General features: G+C 38.4%; 1 protein-coding gene across 1 annotated transcript in view; it reads right to left on the bottom strand.

The window, feature by feature from the left end:
• The window catches only part of LOC119888424 (ecto-NOX disulfide-thiol exchanger 2-like), a 206533-nt gene that overhangs the window by 132840 nt on the left and 53516 nt on the right, over positions 1 to 20177 (bottom strand). The window contains exon 2 of the mRNA XM_038698979.1: positions 6641 to 6787. Within this exon, the coding sequence (XP_038554907.1) occupies positions 6641 to 6787 (147 nt within the window). The remainder of the gene's footprint in view (positions 1 to 6640; positions 6788 to 20177) is intronic.

The following is a 20177-nucleotide window of genomic DNA, read 5'->3' as shown; positions in this document are numbered from 1 at the left end:
TAGGTTGGATTTTTTCAACCTTCAGCTATGTAGTTTGTGTGTCTAATACTGTTTATGACCAAATACCTGCAAAACTAATTACATTCCCATCATTATTGCTAATTAGCAAATGTTAGCATGCTAATATGCTAAAATAATACAGTAAATATGGTGAACATGGTAAACATAATACCTGCCAAATGTTAGCATGCTAATATGCTAAAATAATACAGTAAATATGGTGAACATGGTAAACATAATACCTGCCAAATGTTAGCATGGTCACTGTGAGCACATTAACATGCTAATGGTAGCATTTAGCTCAAACGGCAGTTTAATTCTGCCTGTGGGAACAAGATTTCAGGGAGAGAAGGTTAAACTTAAGTCTTGTTCATGTGTATTCGTTTTTCCCATCAGGATGTCCGGATGTTTGTCTCACCGTGTTTAACTTTAAATACATTGGTTTGGGTAATTACGCTGCTCTAATTACAGTATGCGAAAAATAGTACATCTTGTGGTGGTGTGTGTGTGAATGTCCATGTTTCTGCAGGCCAACATGCCTTTGTCCTACAGTATGTGTATCTAATGAAGTGCCAAATGTAATGAGATAAATCTATCCATTAGGGTCCCTTAATGAGACTAAATCCACATGGCTGCTAATGAGTCGGTACTCCATCAGTCATCCTCAGAGAGCTGGAGGACCTGACTGAAGCTGAAGATGACCCGGCGCCAGACAAGATCAGACCCTCTAAGCCAGTAAATCCACAGCTCCAGTTGTTGTAGAACTCCATCATCTGGCCACTGGCCCTTCAGGGAGTGACTTCAAGTTAGCAAGCAGCTACACTTTATATACACTGGAGTCATAACTGGCAGAGGGAAACACTAATCATCTGTAATCATTGATCTGCCACTACTGGACCATTCTCATTAGCCTGATGGAACAATACTCTGCAGAATTCTGTTGTTAGTGGGCTAACATTAGCTTTCCAGCTACTGCTGTGCTAAACATGTGTTCTCTACACAGACACTACACACTGTGCAACAATATGTTGCTAATGTAACAATGTAGGGCATAAAACTATTACTGAAGACACTGGAGTTATTTAAATAATAAAAGTGTTTCAAAGTTTTGTTTCATCTGTGGAAATATTATACAGTGAACAAGTTTATGTACATTTATCACTGTCACACCAAGAACTGATGCTGTGTTTTGACCTTGCGAGTTGAAAATGGAGGAAAGAAAAGGAAAAAGAGAGAAAAGCAGAGTCAGGAAGTTTTGGGAGTATTGCAATTTGAAAGCTGCTGTAGTAACCTGGTAGCCGCATGGAAGCACAAACAAAGGGCTACAACAGCAACACAGGTTAAGCCCAGCAGTGCCATACAGGTGGGTATAATGTGAATGAGAACTGCAGTGGCATGCAAATCAGTTCGTATGGGTGCAGAATGCAGGTGTTTGAATTACTTTTATTAATGTGCAATTTAAATACGACCAACTGAGATCTGGCCCACTTCATTTTTCTCATATTTTTTCAAAAAAGACAAGATTCTATGGCCATGCTAAGGGCTCTTGTCTTGCACAGCTGTGCTTTGGGCTAAATCCTAAAGACAGCATGTTAACATGTTCACAATGAGAATGGTAGCATGTTGGTTTTCAGTAGATATAATGTTTACTATTTTTAACTATCTTAGTTTATCGTGTTAACACAAAGTACAGTCATTAGTGTGCAGGTATTTAGTCATAAAACCAAAGGTGGTGCTAGATTTAAAGTCAAAAGATCAAAGCTATTAAAAGTTGGATGAACTGAAAGACAGATTGACATTGTCATCTCTTTTGCCATGCCACTAGCATAGCTAAAAATACAAATAACTTCCTATCCCATTACTATTACTAATTGGCAGAATGAGCAGTAGAATATCTGATTATGAAAACTAGCAATAGTTGCAGCCTTTTAACAGTATAAGCAAAATAGCAAACCTTTAAAATCTAGATTTTGCCAAAAGAATTCATGTTAGATGTCTCAGAAATGTACAATTGTGCATCCAAGTCAACCAGTATATTTTCCACCAACCTAATAAATTAAGTAAACAGGCTTGCAGAGTACTGCATGACAATAAAAGTTGTAATTTTGGAGGTTGTGAATATAACCGAAGTTCCCTGAGGGAGGGAAATGAAAGCCTGCAGCATAGAGGCTGTAGTGCATAAGCGGTTAGCCCCTGGGCACAGTATATATTCTCCAGTTGAGAGGCAGAGAATCTTTACTGTCTGCTAGGGAGAGCGGGCTTAGGGGCCAGGTGGATGGTCACAGAACTGAGAAAAGAGGAGAAAGGGCAGGGCATTGGGGGATGCCCAGGACCGTGAGAGCTCAAGTCAGGGAACACAGGCAACTCATGTCTCGCCAGGCTGTTAGGAAAGAAAATAGAAAACACTTCCAGGCACTCTGCCAATTGGTGGCAAAAGTCAATTAAGGCTGGGTGTTGCCGTCGATCTTGGTCATAAGAGACACAGCCCTGATGTCCTGGCCATGCTTTTCTCCATCCTCCTCTCCTCCAGCTTCAGCATCCCCTTCATAGAAACCTCCTGAAGCGGCAAGAAACAGCTTATCGTTGGACAGTACACTATTCACGGTGACAGTGAAGTCATCTGGGTCCTCCTCCATGCCTCTAAACTCTGCGGTAGGGAGGATATACTCTATCATTGTGAGTGTCCCTCTCGGAGAGGGTGATCCCACACATGCTCTGGCATGGGCCATACTTGGGCCTGTTAGCAATGCTAGCTCTGCTAGCTCGCCAGGAGAGCCCTTCTTTTTTCCCGGAGCCATTACTGTCCTTGTGAGTTAGAGAGCTAAAGAGGCGGGTTGCTACCAGTGTTAGGTGGTTGTGGGAATAGGGTATTTGTTAGTAAGGCTAAACAAATATCTATGGCTAGGCTAACCAGTATGGATTGGGGAACAAGCCTTTACAGCGATGCCTTGGGTAGAGAGCAAGCTCACCTCCTGTAAGACAATTTAATAGCTAGCAAGCGTTCTGCTGTAGTCAGGTTAGAAGTGAAAATTGATTGAGGAGATGAGACTGTGCAAGGGGTTTTGCATCTCACGAGGAAGGCATTGAGACTTCCCCTGACTGCAGTGTCAATGGCTTTGACAGGCATTTTTAAAGAGTTTCTTGATTCGTCTCAAGAGGACACAGTCCCCCATAACAATGTGTTGTACCAAGTACACTGACCACAAGGAAAATACTAAACACACATACATACACAATCTTAAAAGGAAGACATCAAACCACCTAAACCATTTTTCCTGTTGGTTTTCCTCCAAGCTCTTCATAAATGCAGAGAAACAGTAAGAGGTGTCATCATGATAGTAGTGCGCTTATACAGCATTAATGGCACCTTTATTATAATAGTGTTCATAACTTGTGTAACTGACAGAAAGAAAGATAATGTATGTGACTTTGCTCTCTATCTCTAAGAGGGAAGGAAAAAACCTGGGTGGCTTTTCTAGTGACAGATCAGATATGTGCTCCACAAAGGCTTTGATCTTATGGCTTTCTGACAGGCTTTAATCTTAAACGACCACACACACACACACACACACACACACACACACCTTTTCATTGAAGCCACAATATACAAAATAGACTTTATTTATTTCCAGTGGTCTGTTTGTGGATTTGAGAAGTCAGTACAGCGACAGTGCTAAAGTGAACTCTTCCAGAGAACACTGCAGTTGATAAATAACAAATGTGTCTAAATAAAGAGTGAAGACCATGGTAAGCTGATCTGTTTTCTTTTATACACAAATTGTGGTGAGTCATAGCGTACTGTAACTCTGGGACTCTGCCTTCTATGCCGATTGAAGCTGTTGTCACAAAGGTCGCTTTTATAAATATGCCTGCTGCACCTTTCCTTTAACTTATTTTCACTGGATTTGCTGCGGCAGATTTACATCTCCTCCAAATTCATCTTTCTGAACAAAGGAGGGACAGAATATGGGAAGAAGGGGACATTTAAACAACAAAGTGAAAATGGTAAAACGGAGAAGAAGCACCCTCAAGCTGTTAAGCAGGGCCATATTTCTACTTCAATCACTTTAATTTTTCATAATTTTTTCATTTTAAACAGTGCTGTAAAATTCTGTCCACCCCTCCATCAGGTTTACTAGGTGGAGATTGCAGGTTGCAGCACACACACTACTTCTCAAAAAGAGTTAATAATTAGTAGTAGTTAATTAACTACTTTGTGTAACTTATCCAGGTGTGGAGGGAAATGTAATTCCACTGTGTAAGGAATATGTAATTGTCAGGTTTTCTTCATACAGTGTTATCTCGCTACGAATGATTACCTTGTGCTCACTTTTGCAACAATATGAATTATCAGTCTGGGCTCACTGCATTGTTCAAATACCCACTGCTTTGTACTATAATGTCCTACTCTAAAATCTACTCCAAAGTTCTCTCTGATATACCTTGCCCTTCCCGTGAACCCATGCTAAAAACCTCCCCATGAATCATATTGACAGAACCCATCACTCGTTACATTTATGTATCGTGTCCCCCTCTGTTACATCCTTTATGTGTCTCTGTGAAACATTCTGTTAAACGCACCTTACTACATCTCTACATCATCTACATACATCTTTTTCATACACTTTTGTACTGGAGTTCAGTACATGTTGAACAAATCTTTAACAATGAATGGTCAAACTGAATTGATTGTACTGAGTCACTATTGTCACTGGACGAATCAGCAGCTTATAGCAGTGGAGCCAAACTCACTGGTGACTGAAAGCACAAATCATTTGCTGCTGAGCTATTAGTGTTATAAACAGTGGTTGTTATAGGCTGAACTGAACATTACAGCTTGAAATATCAACCAAAAGAACAAAATACTGAAGACAGTCTGAATGGGCACACTATGAAAAGTGACGCATTCACTTACACTTCTGAAATGCATTTGAAAGGTAATGGGTTGAAAAAAGTGATGCATGGTCGGTGAGTACAAGTCTTTGAAAGTGATTCATTATTTCCACCTCTATTTAGTAATGACGTTGACTGCAGTTATAGTGTGCAAGAATTGCACGTGTTACAAGAATTTCCCCTTGTGGATCAATAAAGTATTTCTGATTTGTGAAGTGACAACAAAAATATCAATACCCTACCATTAAATCCTCACAAGATTTAACTTTTAAATAACTATTTTTATATGATGTTTTTATAAATGAGATAAGGTACCTTGAAATGTTAGGTATTTTATTTGCTGGATTAGCCAGAAACGGACCTTCCTCTTTAGTTATTTTATCCATTTACCTAACCCTAACCCTCAGAACATTTATTATATTAAAATATACTTATATACATGTGTTACAGGATTTTATCCATATCATCCAGTCCTAATACTGACTTAATGTAAAAACTGTTTATTGCTTGTCCATTCATCTTTGTTTTAAACTGCTTACTGTGTCTCTAGGGGCTTGAGCAAATCCCGCCATGCATTTGGCAGGAGGCATGGCACATATAGTAGATGTGAAATATAGAGTAGATGTGTGGAAAACATTATCATATTCATTAGCTCTTTACTATCATTGTGGAGAAATAAGATACAAATCTCAGCTGCCTGTAATAGTAAACCTTTATTTGTTCAAGATTTAAAGGGATGGCACTCACAAGGTCAAAACTGTTGCTGAGTGGTGAGAAACATTATTTACCTTACATAATTGGAATCACCAGAGGTAAGACTGAAATAAAGATGGGTCATGCGCAGATTCTCCCCAGGTAGACTACCTTATCTCCACCTCTGGGGATTAAATCTATAATAGCACAAAGGACACACAGATATTGTCTTTGATGGAGTTGTTGGCGACTGAAAAATTAGACATTTAGCTGGCCAGTGCGAGGTTCCACAGGCCATAATAGACTTGAAGCACCACCAACGCCCGGCAAGTACAGATATTAGTTCATTTGGAGCCCCTGTGTATCTCTGCCAGATTGTAAATCCAGACCAATTAGTGTTGCCCTGACAGATGAGAACATGGAGTAACACCTCTCTGTCTTAAGGGCCCTCTTCTTTCTACTGCTCATAATGCAATTAATTAGAAAGTCCTCCTTTAATTAGACAGCACACTGGCCCTGATTAAAATTAGGCTCAATGTGTGAGCGTTTGCACACACACGCACAGGCAGAGACTACAGTGCTTGCATGTGCACAAAGATAACGCTACAGTATTTTGTGTTTAACAGGTCAGTATGCATGAGACAGCTGAAGGCATGAGTTTTGTTTGGCAAGACTGTTGGCATGGTGAGAGGTAGGCGGATGTGAAATCTACGCCATGCAGTTTCCTGGTTTTAGCCGTGTGACCTCCAAACAGTCCAGACAAGCAGAGCCGCGGGCTACAGCAAGCTAATCAAAAACAGCAAAGACCAAACAAGGCTACCTCTTTCAGACTGTCTCAAAATAACAGGATTATAGTTTATATCTCACCGGCAGTTATTTGATGCTGGTACTATTTAAATTATATTTTATCAGCAAACATCCAAACAGACAAAGTGAGCAACTGTAATTCCAGGTAGGGAACTATGTAGCACAACACATAACAGTATTGGAGCATTATTGCAAAACTGGAATAATAGTGTCATGTTGGTATTTAGTGAGGTAGTATTGTCAGTACCTGGAAGAAGACTAGTTCTTTTCCTTTTCTTGCCATTTTCAGCAGTGTTTTCCAGGGAAGGACACTCTGTCACCAGAGGCCTGTTAGAGCTGCTGAAGTGGAGAGAGTCGCTGTTGGTGATTGGGTCAAAGGGAAGAGTGCTGAGCCCTATAAAATTACAACAAGAACCACATTAGATAAGACGACACACAGTGTACAACAGTCCTATTCAATTGGCGGTCCACGGACCACATCTGGCTCAGAAGCAACCACCATGTGGCCCATCATACATAATCTGATATATGACAACATAAGAAAACTACATACATAGTGTATGGAAGTAGTTAATGAGAGAGCTATTTCGTATCCTTCTCATTTCTGTTGAGTTTCACATGCACTGTAGCAATCACCGCCAATCCAGGTCACAACAATAACAACTGTCTGATCTGCAGCCTCTCCCCTCCTCTGTGTTTCAGCAGAGCGCCTTCACTCCACATATACACACACACATACACATAGATTACTGGACATTACTGAAGTTGTAGACAACTACGCTCATTAGGGTAAGTACGTGGTGCAATAAAACCTATGCTAGTAAAAAGCCAATACTTTATCAATGATTCTCTCATCCACCACAGCTGTGTTTTGTCTTTAGTAATTGTTTAGCTTAGTTTGCCACCTACATTAAAAAATGGCACATTGTTAAAAACTCAGCTGCTAACAAACCAGCTCCTCTCTACCAGCAGCAGCAGAGGGAAGAGGAGGAGGACAGGAGGAAGGACTGACAGGGAGTTCATAATTTTAGATGTGTTTCCGGTGAGATATTAGTGACTTTGCTGTTACTTTTGCTGCTCTAGAAACATTTACTTAATAAAACATTACATTTTTTTTTTAAATAATATATTTTTAAAAAGGCAATTATTTAGTGATGAAAAAGAACAATAGAGTGTCGATAAAGAACATCAATAAAATCCTAAAGATACTCATCCCAACTTCTGAGAAATTGTAAAATAGCCATGGTGCACAATTACACAGCAACATGTATCTCAAAGGTGTACATATTTTGCTTTTCCACAGTTTAAATCTTTTATTATTACCATATCTGCAGGGATTTGACAGAGCTGTTTGATCAATATCATTGTTTCATCAAATGACCTTCTGACACTCAGATTGTTTATTTCTCTGAAACAGTGTATGTAACCTTGCAACTACATTTGACTTAATTGAGTGGTTGCCTTGTTACAAGAAACCATTAACTGTCTCATGAAAATACCTAAAATGAACTTAGGCATTAGACAGAGTTAACAATTCCCTACCAGAAATGTCCAAAAACACTTCCTTAAAACGTGACAGCCAGAAGATATGGTATAATGAACAACAAAGAAAGAACTAAAGAGGCCCTATAAATCCTCTGAAATAAAATATTTCTCTCCTGAGATGCTGGAGTGAGTTTCTAGATCTTACTAATGTGGGCAGACTGTCTACACACGCACACACACACGAATATGACTCATCAAAATATAAAAAAGTCTGGGCTCTAATGCAAACCATCCAAATCTGCCTAATGGTTTTGAGCTTGTATTCTGATCTCTAAGTAATTTAATTGTCACCTTTTCTCATCATTCTGTTCCCTAAAGAGACTCAATAGATTGGCACAGAATAGAGCAATAAGTGAAGTCACATCCTTGAGTAATGGTCACAACAATAATTTTAGTTATTTGCCAACCCCAACAAATTATGAGCAAATGAGAAAATAAGGGCAATATGTGTATGCTTGTTTATACAGTAATCCTGAAGAGGGCTTGGAAGACACCAGTCCAATACTAATGTGTAATTCATTTCACCTCCTAATTTACACCTGTTTCTGCATGTCTCTGTTTTCCAATGGAATACAATATATCTGGATGACGGCAAGTAATTCCTTCTCTCTCAGGCCCTGTGAGCTTCATTGATCACTCACAGGGGGGTGAGACACAATATCAAACTCGTTTACCTCAAAACATGTGTTTTCCTTTATTATGAGTTTGTTGTCCTGTGTGTTTGTGTGAGAGAGTGACTGATGTGATTTTTGTCCCTGGCAGATCTCAGATATAATGATATGATTTTGACAATTATTAGATGGATGATGTACCTTTGCATTTTTCATTAAAATGTCTACATAACTGATGTGATCACAGCATTGCAATGAAAGGTCAACATTATTAATTCAAATGTCATTGCTTTTTGGCATTAATATCTATCGCAGTATTTTCAGTTAATAATTTTAATCAATAACATAAAAACACCATTTGCAGCATTAATGTTTAGCTGACCCGTTTATTTCTTAAGTTACATGTTTAGAGGGACTCATCAGCAGATAATTTGCTTTTTCTTCCCAAATGTTCTCATCGCTATCTTTAAACAAAGGCATTTTAGAGTATTAATTGTCACAAGGGAAGCTCATTTACTGCAACTACCATGAACTGTATCATCTTGCAATGGTAAACAAAAACATTTGGAGACACCTTGACACAAAATCCAAGTACATATCGGTAAAAACTCTAATTTTCTGGTAAAAATGGTGAAAGTCTGAATAAAGAAAGAGTATGTATCTTGTAACAGGATTGGAACTAGATTTGATACACCCCAGTTTTGTTTGTATCTCCAACATACACGGTGAAATTAAATTTTTCCGTCCCTCACTGGAAGAACATACATTTTGTTTTATCATATTGTTTGCTTCATGGTTGGTTCCACATACAAGAGTTTAAATACCTCTTTTACCTCTTTGAGTGTGTGAATCTAATGAATTGTGATGAAGGTGGCAACATTTTCCCCTGAACTCCAGATTACAATACATCCTTAATTCATTCTGCATTTACACTTGGAACTGTTCAACTATGAACAAAGATGCATGTCACATCTATTGCGTTAACACACCACATGTAACCTACAGTGTTAAAATAAATTTGTCCTGGCAAATGGCCTAAAGACATCTTTTTTGGTGGATTACATGTTTACGCTGCACTCTGTTCAGCCCTTATTCTTCTGTGTAACTACTGCACATCAGGATGTACAGATACTTGCCAACAGACGCTGACATGAGATTGGCTTCATGCATTTATGGATGCGCCCAGCCTCTATATCACTGTTATGTCTCGTTCTATATATTGGACAAGACCAGGCCTATAATGTGTTTACAAGGGATTTTAATAGCTGCCTTCATTCAGCTGAGTCTCTTCCCCATTCACTATTAGACAAGGACAGATGGAGCCTTTCTCTGCATGGTTCTTCACCAGTCTGTCTTTGGTTTTACTGTGATTTTTGTGCATTTCTCATCTATCCATCCATCTATCTATCATGCTTTTGTTTTGATATTTATGCAACAATCTGATCCATTCTGCCCTTTAGTAATCTGTTGTTTTGTGCTGGTGCACTTTCTGCTGCCAGACTTTCTGCATAAGCAATACAGCAGAGAGTAATGACGCTTTTCCACAAACCTGTATGCTACAAATGGAAAAACAGACTTCAAATGTATGGGAATTACAGCAAATTAAAGGGCCGTGGTTCAAACAATGAAATTACGCGCAGTCTAACAGGACTGTTGATATAAGAAGTATTAGTCAACAACAATATGTTGGTCTGCTAACACCTAATAGTTACAGTAATGTCATATTTTTCGGCTAGGGAGAAAAAACAACACCACCTACAAAGTGTTGAGCTGTGCAGCACTCATGACACCAGCTATTGCCTGAGCGCAGTCTCTGGACACAACCACATGAGGGTCTGTCCAACTTATTTTTGCTATTTAGGTGACACAAGCATGATCTTGTCACACTGCACAATAATCTGGAAGGGGTCTGGAAGAGAATATACTTTTAGGTGGATGAATAGATTAATATTCCAGGTGGAGCAGGAGCAACAGACAGTTTCCTAATAGGCTAAATAAATAGTCCAGCCCAGCTTCTCTTAAGAGAAAACTCTTCATGTCTGGGAGTATGTCCCAAAGCACAAACCTACAACCCTTAAAATAAGCAGATTATTTCCCTTAATGTAATTGGATTTAGGCACAAACCTACTAGCTACATTAAAATGTGTTTTCTTTACTCTATACTTTATGTTCCCAATAGTTGTAGGGGTTTTTAATGTTTTTTTCCCCCTGTTCTAAACTGATTTAATGTTACATTCAGCTAGCCATATTTGGGGACATTTACATACATATCCCCAAGAGTTATCAAAGGTCACTCAAATTCTGATGTGTATATTAAAACGTGTACTACATCAAAAATGTATCATCGCTGTGACAGACTTTATATCTGTGAATCTACAGATTATTTTCTTAATTAACTGGTTAATCATTTGGTCCTCAAATTTTTCCAACAAACCCAAAGATATTCAGTTTAGTCACAATATGGTGGCCCAAAGTTTAGAGAAGCAAGCCTGTGACTAGGAGGTCGCCGGTTCAATCCCTGCACTGGTAGGAGAAAATCCCTCATTTACCACCACTAAGGTGCCCTTGAGGAAAAATTACTTTTAATGAACAATTACCCATTAAGTATTGCACTGCTGTAACAAAACATTTTTAAAGATATTTTTAGGGCATTGTTGCCTTTATTCTGAATAGGAAAGAGAGAAACAGGAAATTAGGGAGAGAGAGGGGACGAGCAAAGGGCCACAGACCGCTAGATAGCACCCTCAATGGACTTTTTCTTTTAAATTAATTAATAAAAATCAGTGCAGTAGAACCAAGGATAGTCTTTTTTTATTCCATGCATTCTTCTTCTTTGACTGCTGATATTTGAGTCAGAGATTCAGGTGTCTTATGCAAGTAGTGGATAATGTAGTCCCAAGCCGCTAACCTCAAGCATGAGGAGCAAGGTCTGGTAATCTTACCTCTTTCTACCTCCACAGCCCCATTTTTATTATCAATTAATCAGATTTTGCACAGCTCCGTCTGGAGCCAAAAAAGGCTTTTCTTAGATATGCAGTAGTATTCCCGAAGATCTGTAAACAGACTCATGTATGCAACTAGTAGAACTCCCCTTTAAGTGATAATGAAAATTGTTGCTATTATTTTTCTGCTGACAGACTTAAATCTAGAGTAGACAATAAAAACATTCTTGTTGTATTTCTAACAATTGATCAAATTCTCTGACATAAAAATAAAAAAATCCAGTTGGTTGTCGCAGGACTATAATAAGCCCGGCCAATCATTTCATTTGGTCCAAATGAAATGATTGGCTGGTCTAACTGCCTGTCTACCTGCAGGTATTTCTGTTCTAACCATCACCCGAGAGCAGTGACATGAAGAACATGTTTACCTTCAGTCACCCCTGTAACACAGTTCTTCAGATTGACTTCGTTGCTTCCCTTTTTGAAAAACAGAATCCTTATCAAAACCTTCCCCTGACTGTACATGTGAATACTAATGAAAGTATTTATGCATGCTTGAGCCTGCACTTGTGTTTTTACTCAACCTCTCTGCTGTCTGTGTAATGCTGGTTGCACAATAGAGGATGATTGGGCCGATTTTGGGTCCAATTCGCCCCTCCCAATCCCTTACAATAACAACTAGGTTCCTGAACCGAAGTAATCGGAATAGATTATCGGCCCAAATAATCCTGTGGTGTGAGGGGTTTACAGACATAATCTTAAAGTCACAAACTGGATCAGAGGCACCCAGATTTCAAATTGTAAATATGTTAACAATGTGAAATCAGGTTGCCTCTGATCAGAAACCCAGCCAATAAGAGCAAGCTGAACAGGAAGCATCACCAACGTGTTGTGTATTTGCTCGCACTATAAAATGTGTAAACCATGCCGATTCCCTCTTCTCAGCCATGAGTTCATGGGTTCATCCACAGTTTTATGCTTTTTTTTTGGTTTTCTGTACAAAACATAGCACAGACATGTGCAACTAGCTGACGACAACAGTATGCCTCCATGTTTGTTTATGTCTGAATTCATGTTTGATTACGTGAGTTTCTGTGAAATCCCAAGTTCCCAGAACCGCCACTCTGAAATTGTTTAGTATGTGGTCCTGCGTCTTGACCGACTCATCTGGTGTGTGCTGTCTTAAAGATAAAATAATAAAAATCGGTTAATTCTGTCTTTATGTCTGTGGTTTACCATGTTTTTAAAATCGGTTATGATTTGAAAATCCTAGTGAACACTTCATCAAACACACCTACGCACACCCTTTAACTGACTGCATCAGTTTTTCTTTCCTGAGATGTCTGCGGCCCATCAACATCCATCTGTCTGGGATTTCTCTTGCTCTCTACGATGCTGCATGACAGACAGAGCAAAGTGTCAGTTCATCCTCTGTTGCTGATTTGATATTACTGCTGTCAGTCTACAAGCTGATCTTTGTCAACGTTTTATCTAAGACGAAACACGAAGACCAAAAGAGAACAAGAGAGAGGAAGACATGAGTGTGCCCCACCCTGATGTTTCTAAAATCAAACAGCAACCCCTTGCCACTTTAAACAATCCCTGGAAAGTTGTATTTTATTTACCCCACTAGCTGCACTTTGGCATGTTTGTTTTTTCTCCAGAGGCCTTAACCTGAATTGCCTACACTGCATGTCACTATGACTGAAGGTGGGCAGACATATACTCAGAGGGAATCACAGACACTCTGAAAGGGAACAAGATGAGGTTACGGTGGTATACAGCCAGACCCAACAGGTAAATTTGTGCAGTAGTATTATCAGAAATTAGCATTTTACAGTATGATGCATAAAATTATACTGCTGACAACCCTGACTGAAGTTACTCACTGTCCAATGAACATTTGAGCTCCTTAAGGCAGGAAAGATTTTGTGTTTAGTGTGTGAACATTTGATGATTAGTTAGTGGAGCAGCGTAAAGACCCATTCCATTTTCTTTAGTGTGCTGTCTGATAACTCTGGTACATTTTACTTTCAGAATGCCTCCACCTCTAATTCTGGAAACATATCTCATTCCCATTTTATTTTTTGCATGTCGAAAGTTCGCTTTCAGCTGCTCCAATCAGTATTTCTCTATATTAAAAATGGAATAAATGTGAAATGTAATGCAATATCAAACAGAGAATTTTTACTCAACTGTGCAGTTCTACTCAGCTCTACAGGGCAGTTTACATTCTTTTAGCTGACTGTTTTATTTTTCCTTCCTTGCAACTTTACTATTTGGGTTCACTTTCACTGGTCTTGTAGCTGGCATGTGTTTTTCAGCAAAATCTGTAAATTGTAAAACCCACTTTGCCTATTACCTTACCTACATTTGTCAGGTTGACATAAAACAACTCCAAATTAATGTTAATATTGCTCCATGTCTGCACCATGTGTAAAAAGCTAATGTTAAATAACCAGTTAGATACTAGGATGTCCCATGATGGATAATTTTTGGTAATATTCATTCCTATATCATGATTTATAGTAATAATATTTCATGGAAACCTGAAAGAAAAAATGTAATATGAAGAAAGCAAAAATATTAATGTATGTGCTATGAACATTTCAGAATACTAAATGAAACCTGAAAATATGGAACGAGAATCTTACAAGACTGAATGGAATATATTTAGCAAGAAATTACATCCTTGAGTTAATATCAGCTTTGCACATCTGGACACTCATATCCTCTCTTTGTTATTTTTTGCAAAATTGCTCCATCTCTATGGGCACTATACCTTTGCATGCAAGCCGAAGCAGACAAGCATTTACAGGAGGGAGACACACTAAAATCGAGAAAGAGATAACCACTACTAGAAAATCACTTGAACCACCAATCATTAAAAAACACCATGTAATAGTACTGGGGCTAAACTGGCTAATAAGCGGGACAGATCCATGAACAACATAGGGTAATCTCTGCTGAATGTGATACCCCTGCTAACAGTATTATGAGTCTGTGCCACACTACAAAAACTACACACAATTTCAAAAATCATTTAAAAAGGTGGGGTACTCTAGCAGCCATGCTTTGTCTTCATTTGTCCTGAAAGATGCAGGGATAAACAAGACTAAGAGTCTACGTCCATGATAGCAGCTCTGTGAGGCTGGACATCAGTGCTTTGAGCTAAATGCTAACGTCAGTATGGTGTTTGGCTAACAATGATAATTTTAACATGCTGTTTAGCAGTTGTATTGTTTATCATGTTCACCATCTTAGTTTAGCATGTTAGCATGCTAACAAAGGTAATTTAATCTAATTGAATTTAATATGTTAAATAATGGACAAAAACATTTTACAGATATTTGGAAATCAAAATATTTGACAAATTATGAATCTGACCTGGTAATTCTGTTTGATGAAAAGTCACTGGGTGACCAGAGTTATTACAACCCACAAATGCCAACCTCATGGTGGCGCAACAGCAAAAGTCAGAGGATCACCAAAGTCATTAGGCTTCATGCTCTAGGGACTGTGGATATCTGTACAAAATGTCACGGCAATCCATCTCATTGTTGAGATATTTCAGTCTAGATCAAAAAGGTGGACCAACTGACCGACACTGCCATCCCGAGAGTTACAGCGCATGTGTGGCTAAGAAAACAGCAGGAGGTAGTGCAAAAAAATCTATGAAGAGGCCGAGTCCAAGTACAACTTGCAATGCATGAGAACTCTACTGGCTATGATTTTACTTTAAATATGAATCAATGTTTATAACATTGACATAGTGCAATTATGTGGTAACATCCCTTCCTTCCCACTGTCTAGCTTTCTGAAGATTTCAGTGAAGGAAGATATTCTGTTGTACAATATATTAGTCAGTCAAGCATTTACATTTATAATGTAACTAATGTAATATGAGGACTAGAGCTGAAACAAGTATTTAATAATTGATAAGTCAATCAACAAATCATTAATCTGCATCTGTTTTGACATTTTGAGTTACTATCCATCCATTTTCTACTACTTATCTTTTCATGGTGGTACAGTAGCAGAATAAGAAAGGCACCCCAGACATCCTTCTCCCTAGCCATCTGCTCCTGGGGACCTTTAGTAGCTCCAAGGCCAGATATGATAGGATATGTAATACTTCCAGCGTGCTCTGGGTCTGCCCTGGGGCCTCTGCTGCATTTGACGTGTCCAGAAAACATCTAAACGGAGGCGTCCAGGAGGCATCCTTATCAGTTGCCTGAAACACCTCAACGTGAAGGAGCATCAAAAAACAAGCTCTCCTTATATGTCTAAGCTCCTAAACAAAATGTCTGTGTGAGCCCAGCCAGCCTGCAGAGGAAACTGATTTCAGCCACTTGTATCCACAACCTCATTCTTCCGGTCGTTACTTATCAGAATAAGTGAAAGTTGGAATGTAGTTTTACCAGGGAATAGAGATGTTTGACTTCAAGCTCAACTCCCTAATCACTAAAACAGTCCTGTACAGCCCGAACCCATACATGTGTCGCAAAACATCTTACCCTCACACTGACAAGTTTTGGATTTTGAACTCAACTGTATGAGTTTTAGAAAGTTAAACTTGCATTAATTCATTGAGTTGACTATTAGACACTTTTGTCGTGTTGATTGAACTTACGTATGTAAGTTATCAGTTGAAAAAAAAGGCGAGAGTATGAGGATTGCCTAGGTGCTGCGTCTTTTGAGTTTGAGAAAAACATATACATAATCAACTAATTATTAGGGTTTAGCAAGTACTCGGTTAAAACGAGTATCCGGTACAGATACTTTCTATGAGTATCATCAGAGTAAAATTTGTCAATATCTGTTTTGTTATAAACTATAAATATATGAATATAAAAAAATCAATTACTATTCTCTGAAGCTCAATTCTGAGGCTGTTCTGTAAATGGTTTTCTAATAAATATAGCAAGTTCTGATAGAAATTTCAGGCTTAAATAACTTCCAGTTTATACCACCCACTTATAGATTAAGCCCCACCAATTCTGAGTACAGATACAGAAAATTTGGTGTTCTTGCTCACCCCAGCTAATTATACACTGCAGATAAGTCATATATTCAAATTCCAACCAAAATATAGACACTTCTGTGGTAAACAAAACTAGTGCCACCGGTGGAAAGGGTTCCAGACAACAGCCTTAAGGCCCTTTCAGAAAGGAGGTGACATCTGCTGCTATTTTGAACTTTGACTGCGGCGTACACAGGCGCCCCAGCAAGCTGCCCTGCCCCGTCACAAGTCATTGAAGATAATAGCACAGTGGTGCTGTTGTTGTGGTCTGTCTTCAAGGCCCTTTATAGATGTAAACTGAAACAAATTTGGAATTTAAATCCCTTAACTTGAAATGGAAAGTAGTATTAATTTGGTTAAGTTGCTTTAACTTGAAACTATGAGTTAGAATAACTCAAACTTGTTCATTTAACTAACATTGGGACAACTAGAACACTGTAGTTATATCCACTTTATGAACTTAAATTTATGAGTTGAAACAAAGGCAATCTTCAAGTTGAGTTATCTGAACTTAAAAATGTGAGTTGAAGGGGTGCAGAATTTTATGTTTGTTAGACAAGTGAAAGCAAATTTCCTTGAATGGACAATGTAATATAGATAGTTGTTTTAACTCACAGTATTAAGTTCAAACACCAAATTATCATTAATTAAACAAATTGTATAACGTAACATCATGAGTTGAAAAAAAGCTTTTCTTAAAGTTGAGTTTACTCACATTTTTTAGGCAGCAATTGAACTTAAGTTTTTAAGTTGAACCACCTAGATAATATTTACAGTGTACTCATAACCAAGAGCCTGAGATACGACTATATGGGCAAAACTCCGTCAATGAGGAGTCCAGGGATTGAGTCCAGCGATATCCAATAACATTGTTCACTATTGCGATCACCATATATATGACAATTTGTGATAAATAAACAAAAAATGTGTGTGCATATTAGCTAACTTATATGATGAGAGACTGCGGACAGAGCAGTTAAAAGATTGCTTTCTACATATTTACATGTTTGTGCTTTTGAAAAAGTGTATTGATGAAGTATTGACTTTTACTAGAAAAGGTTTTATTGCACTTACTTTCAGTAACAAGCATAGTTGTCCTCAACTCAAACAATTTTCAATGTATCTCCACTTCACTGTCTCCACCAAGGCCTCTCTACCATCATATCGAGATGGTGATGAAAAAATGATTTATTGGTCAGCACTACCTCAGTCTTGAAGGTGCGTACACTCATCACAACTGCTTGACGCTCAGCTGCAAACCATCACTGCGTTGACTCATTTCAAGTCAATGAAGCCAGAAGGACCACATCAATCCACATGCTCCACCCTCTGGCTGTGCTCTTTCGCGTTATTTTTAAAGCGAAAATGCAAAACATTTCTTAGTATGCACTGCTTTCCTCCGTTTTATAACTTTGTAAACGTGTTTTCTTTTGGACTGTTTGAATACTCCCTTTGGGCCCTAGGAAATTGCGATGGATATTTTTCAGTTTTCCTGTCATATTATAAATAAAATGATTCATCAAGATATTTAGAAAATAATCACCAGGGCAATTGATAATGAAAATAATCATTAGTTGTAGCCCTAGTAAGGACCAAATCTTGTCCAAACAACCTTTAGATCTGATATCCAGGATGCTATCATGAGATCCCACATAAACAACAAACCCCAGCATGAATTTTTAATTTCTTTGATGACTAATTTGGGAGACAATATCCCACTGCAATCATTTCAGGGTCCAGTATGGTGTGGTTTATTCCACTCTGAAGCTTTGCCAAAACTGGGAAATGAATGTTGTGTTTTGGGCACCAAACAAATCAAGTCCACACTGAAACATGTTGAAGGAACCAGCATTAGTTCATTATAGTATTACAACAGGTTCTCTTTCTTCCCTTCTCCTTGTTAAAATGATTTATAACCCTACATTGCACTGTGTCCTCTACTGCACCATTTCTTTTAGAATAAATTAGCTGTGTAAAGACATAGATCACTGGATCTTGTTATGTACATATGAGTATATTTAGCAGCAGAAAATTATCACTCATTAGCAGGTGGGAAGTCTGTGTCCAGAAGAGAGAGTGTCAATTGTGAGAGGCAGTGTAGACAACCATGAAAAAACACATAGATTACTATGTGTTCAACCATCTGACGCAGATAAAGGTCCACTTCTAGAGACATTAAATATTAACAAATAATTTATTGAATTTGAGTAGTTGTTTTTTTAACATAGTTTTCCATAGAACCTGTGTTTATTTGTCTATGCAGCTCAGAGGATTTGACTGCTGAATGAAAAATATCAAGGCCAGTGGAGGAATCTGAATTTATGCATGAACTAATATTTGTCTGCATTTGCATTTGAAAATATAAGAAATAAATTCTGCATGCAGCCCCAATCCTCATAAATATACACAATAAAACTATTTAAACCCAGATCAATCACTACATACATTCTGATGGTAATTATATGTTTACAGGCACATATTAGAAGGGGATGCAGTGAGGAAAGAGCTCTCAACACAAATTTGCTTCAGACCTCCATTTTACAGTATGTCTGTAAGGAAAATATTCAATAATGAACAGCAGCGGCCACATTCTCTCAACAGCTACATCAACTAAGCTGTCAAAAGAGAAATTGCAAGGTAATAGCTTATATTTGGCCTTTCTATTAGTGCTATCTATTGTTTGCCAGGATATTACCTATAAGACTCTCTAACCATTGGGACATAACACTTTATTTCAGTTCTATATTAGAAAAATGGTAATAAATTAACACTCAGGTCATCTTTAATGACCAAACTGTCTGAAGGCTACTATTTTCAATAAGTTCCTCTGAAGGGTCACAACCTTTCATAGAGAGACTGAAATTAAATTCAGCCATCTATGACCTTTATGTCATCAGTTGAATTAGCTGCTTCCTGCAGACTGAACAAAGATGTCCAGGCAGAGGGTGACAGGGCCAATGACAGTCATGCTTTTTACAAAAATTATATTGGTCACAGAGGCTATAAGTCACACTTGGTCACAGCTGAAAGTTCAGGGAGCAATGTGACCACTCACATTAATCTACTGGCTGATAACCCATTTCCAGGTTGACTGCTATTGGTCATATTCAAGTGACATATTTCTGGTTGCGTCATGCGTGGTGATAGCTCTAAGATTAGCTTCCTGTCAGCCAGCAGCAGCTATGTTCCCATATCTGGAAGTTTGCCCATGAAACTCAGTCATAAGACCTCTAAGAGTCTCTAGGTGAGAAGAGCCTCTGATAGATAGGTTAACCACTGGAACAAGTCATTGCTCTATTCATAGCCTGGACTACTGTCCGGCTCAATGACACAACACTAGGGAAGGTCATGGATGCTTGCCTATAAAATTAAGCTAGCTGTAAAATTGGAAATGCTGAGTGACAGACGACCCTGACAGATAAAGAAACAAGGTGGCTGACTGATTCAGCTTAGCAATAGCTTGTTTGGCACACTGGGCATGTGAAGCATTCTCATAAGGATTTTAACCTGGCTTTACACTTGGCGTCTGAGTATTTTTAGCAGACACAATAAGAGGGCAAATTTATACAGTGGCAAAGAGTAAACAAAAACAAACACTATGTTATTACCTTGGACCTCTTCCTAGAGATTTGTCCCTCACCTTTAAAACACAGAAATTACCTG

The sequence above is a fragment of the Micropterus salmoides genome, unplaced genomic scaffold (assembly GCF_014851395.1).
Source record: "Micropterus salmoides isolate LMB-PRFRI ecotype aquatic unplaced genomic scaffold, ASM1485139v1 Ms_hic_scaffold_5, whole genome shotgun sequence".
In the NCBI taxonomy this organism is placed as follows: Eukaryota; Metazoa; Chordata; class Actinopteri; order Centrarchiformes; family Centrarchidae; genus Micropterus; species Micropterus salmoides.
The sequence above is the reverse complement of the archived record's forward strand: the minus strand, read 5'-3'. Positions and strand labels throughout refer to the sequence as shown.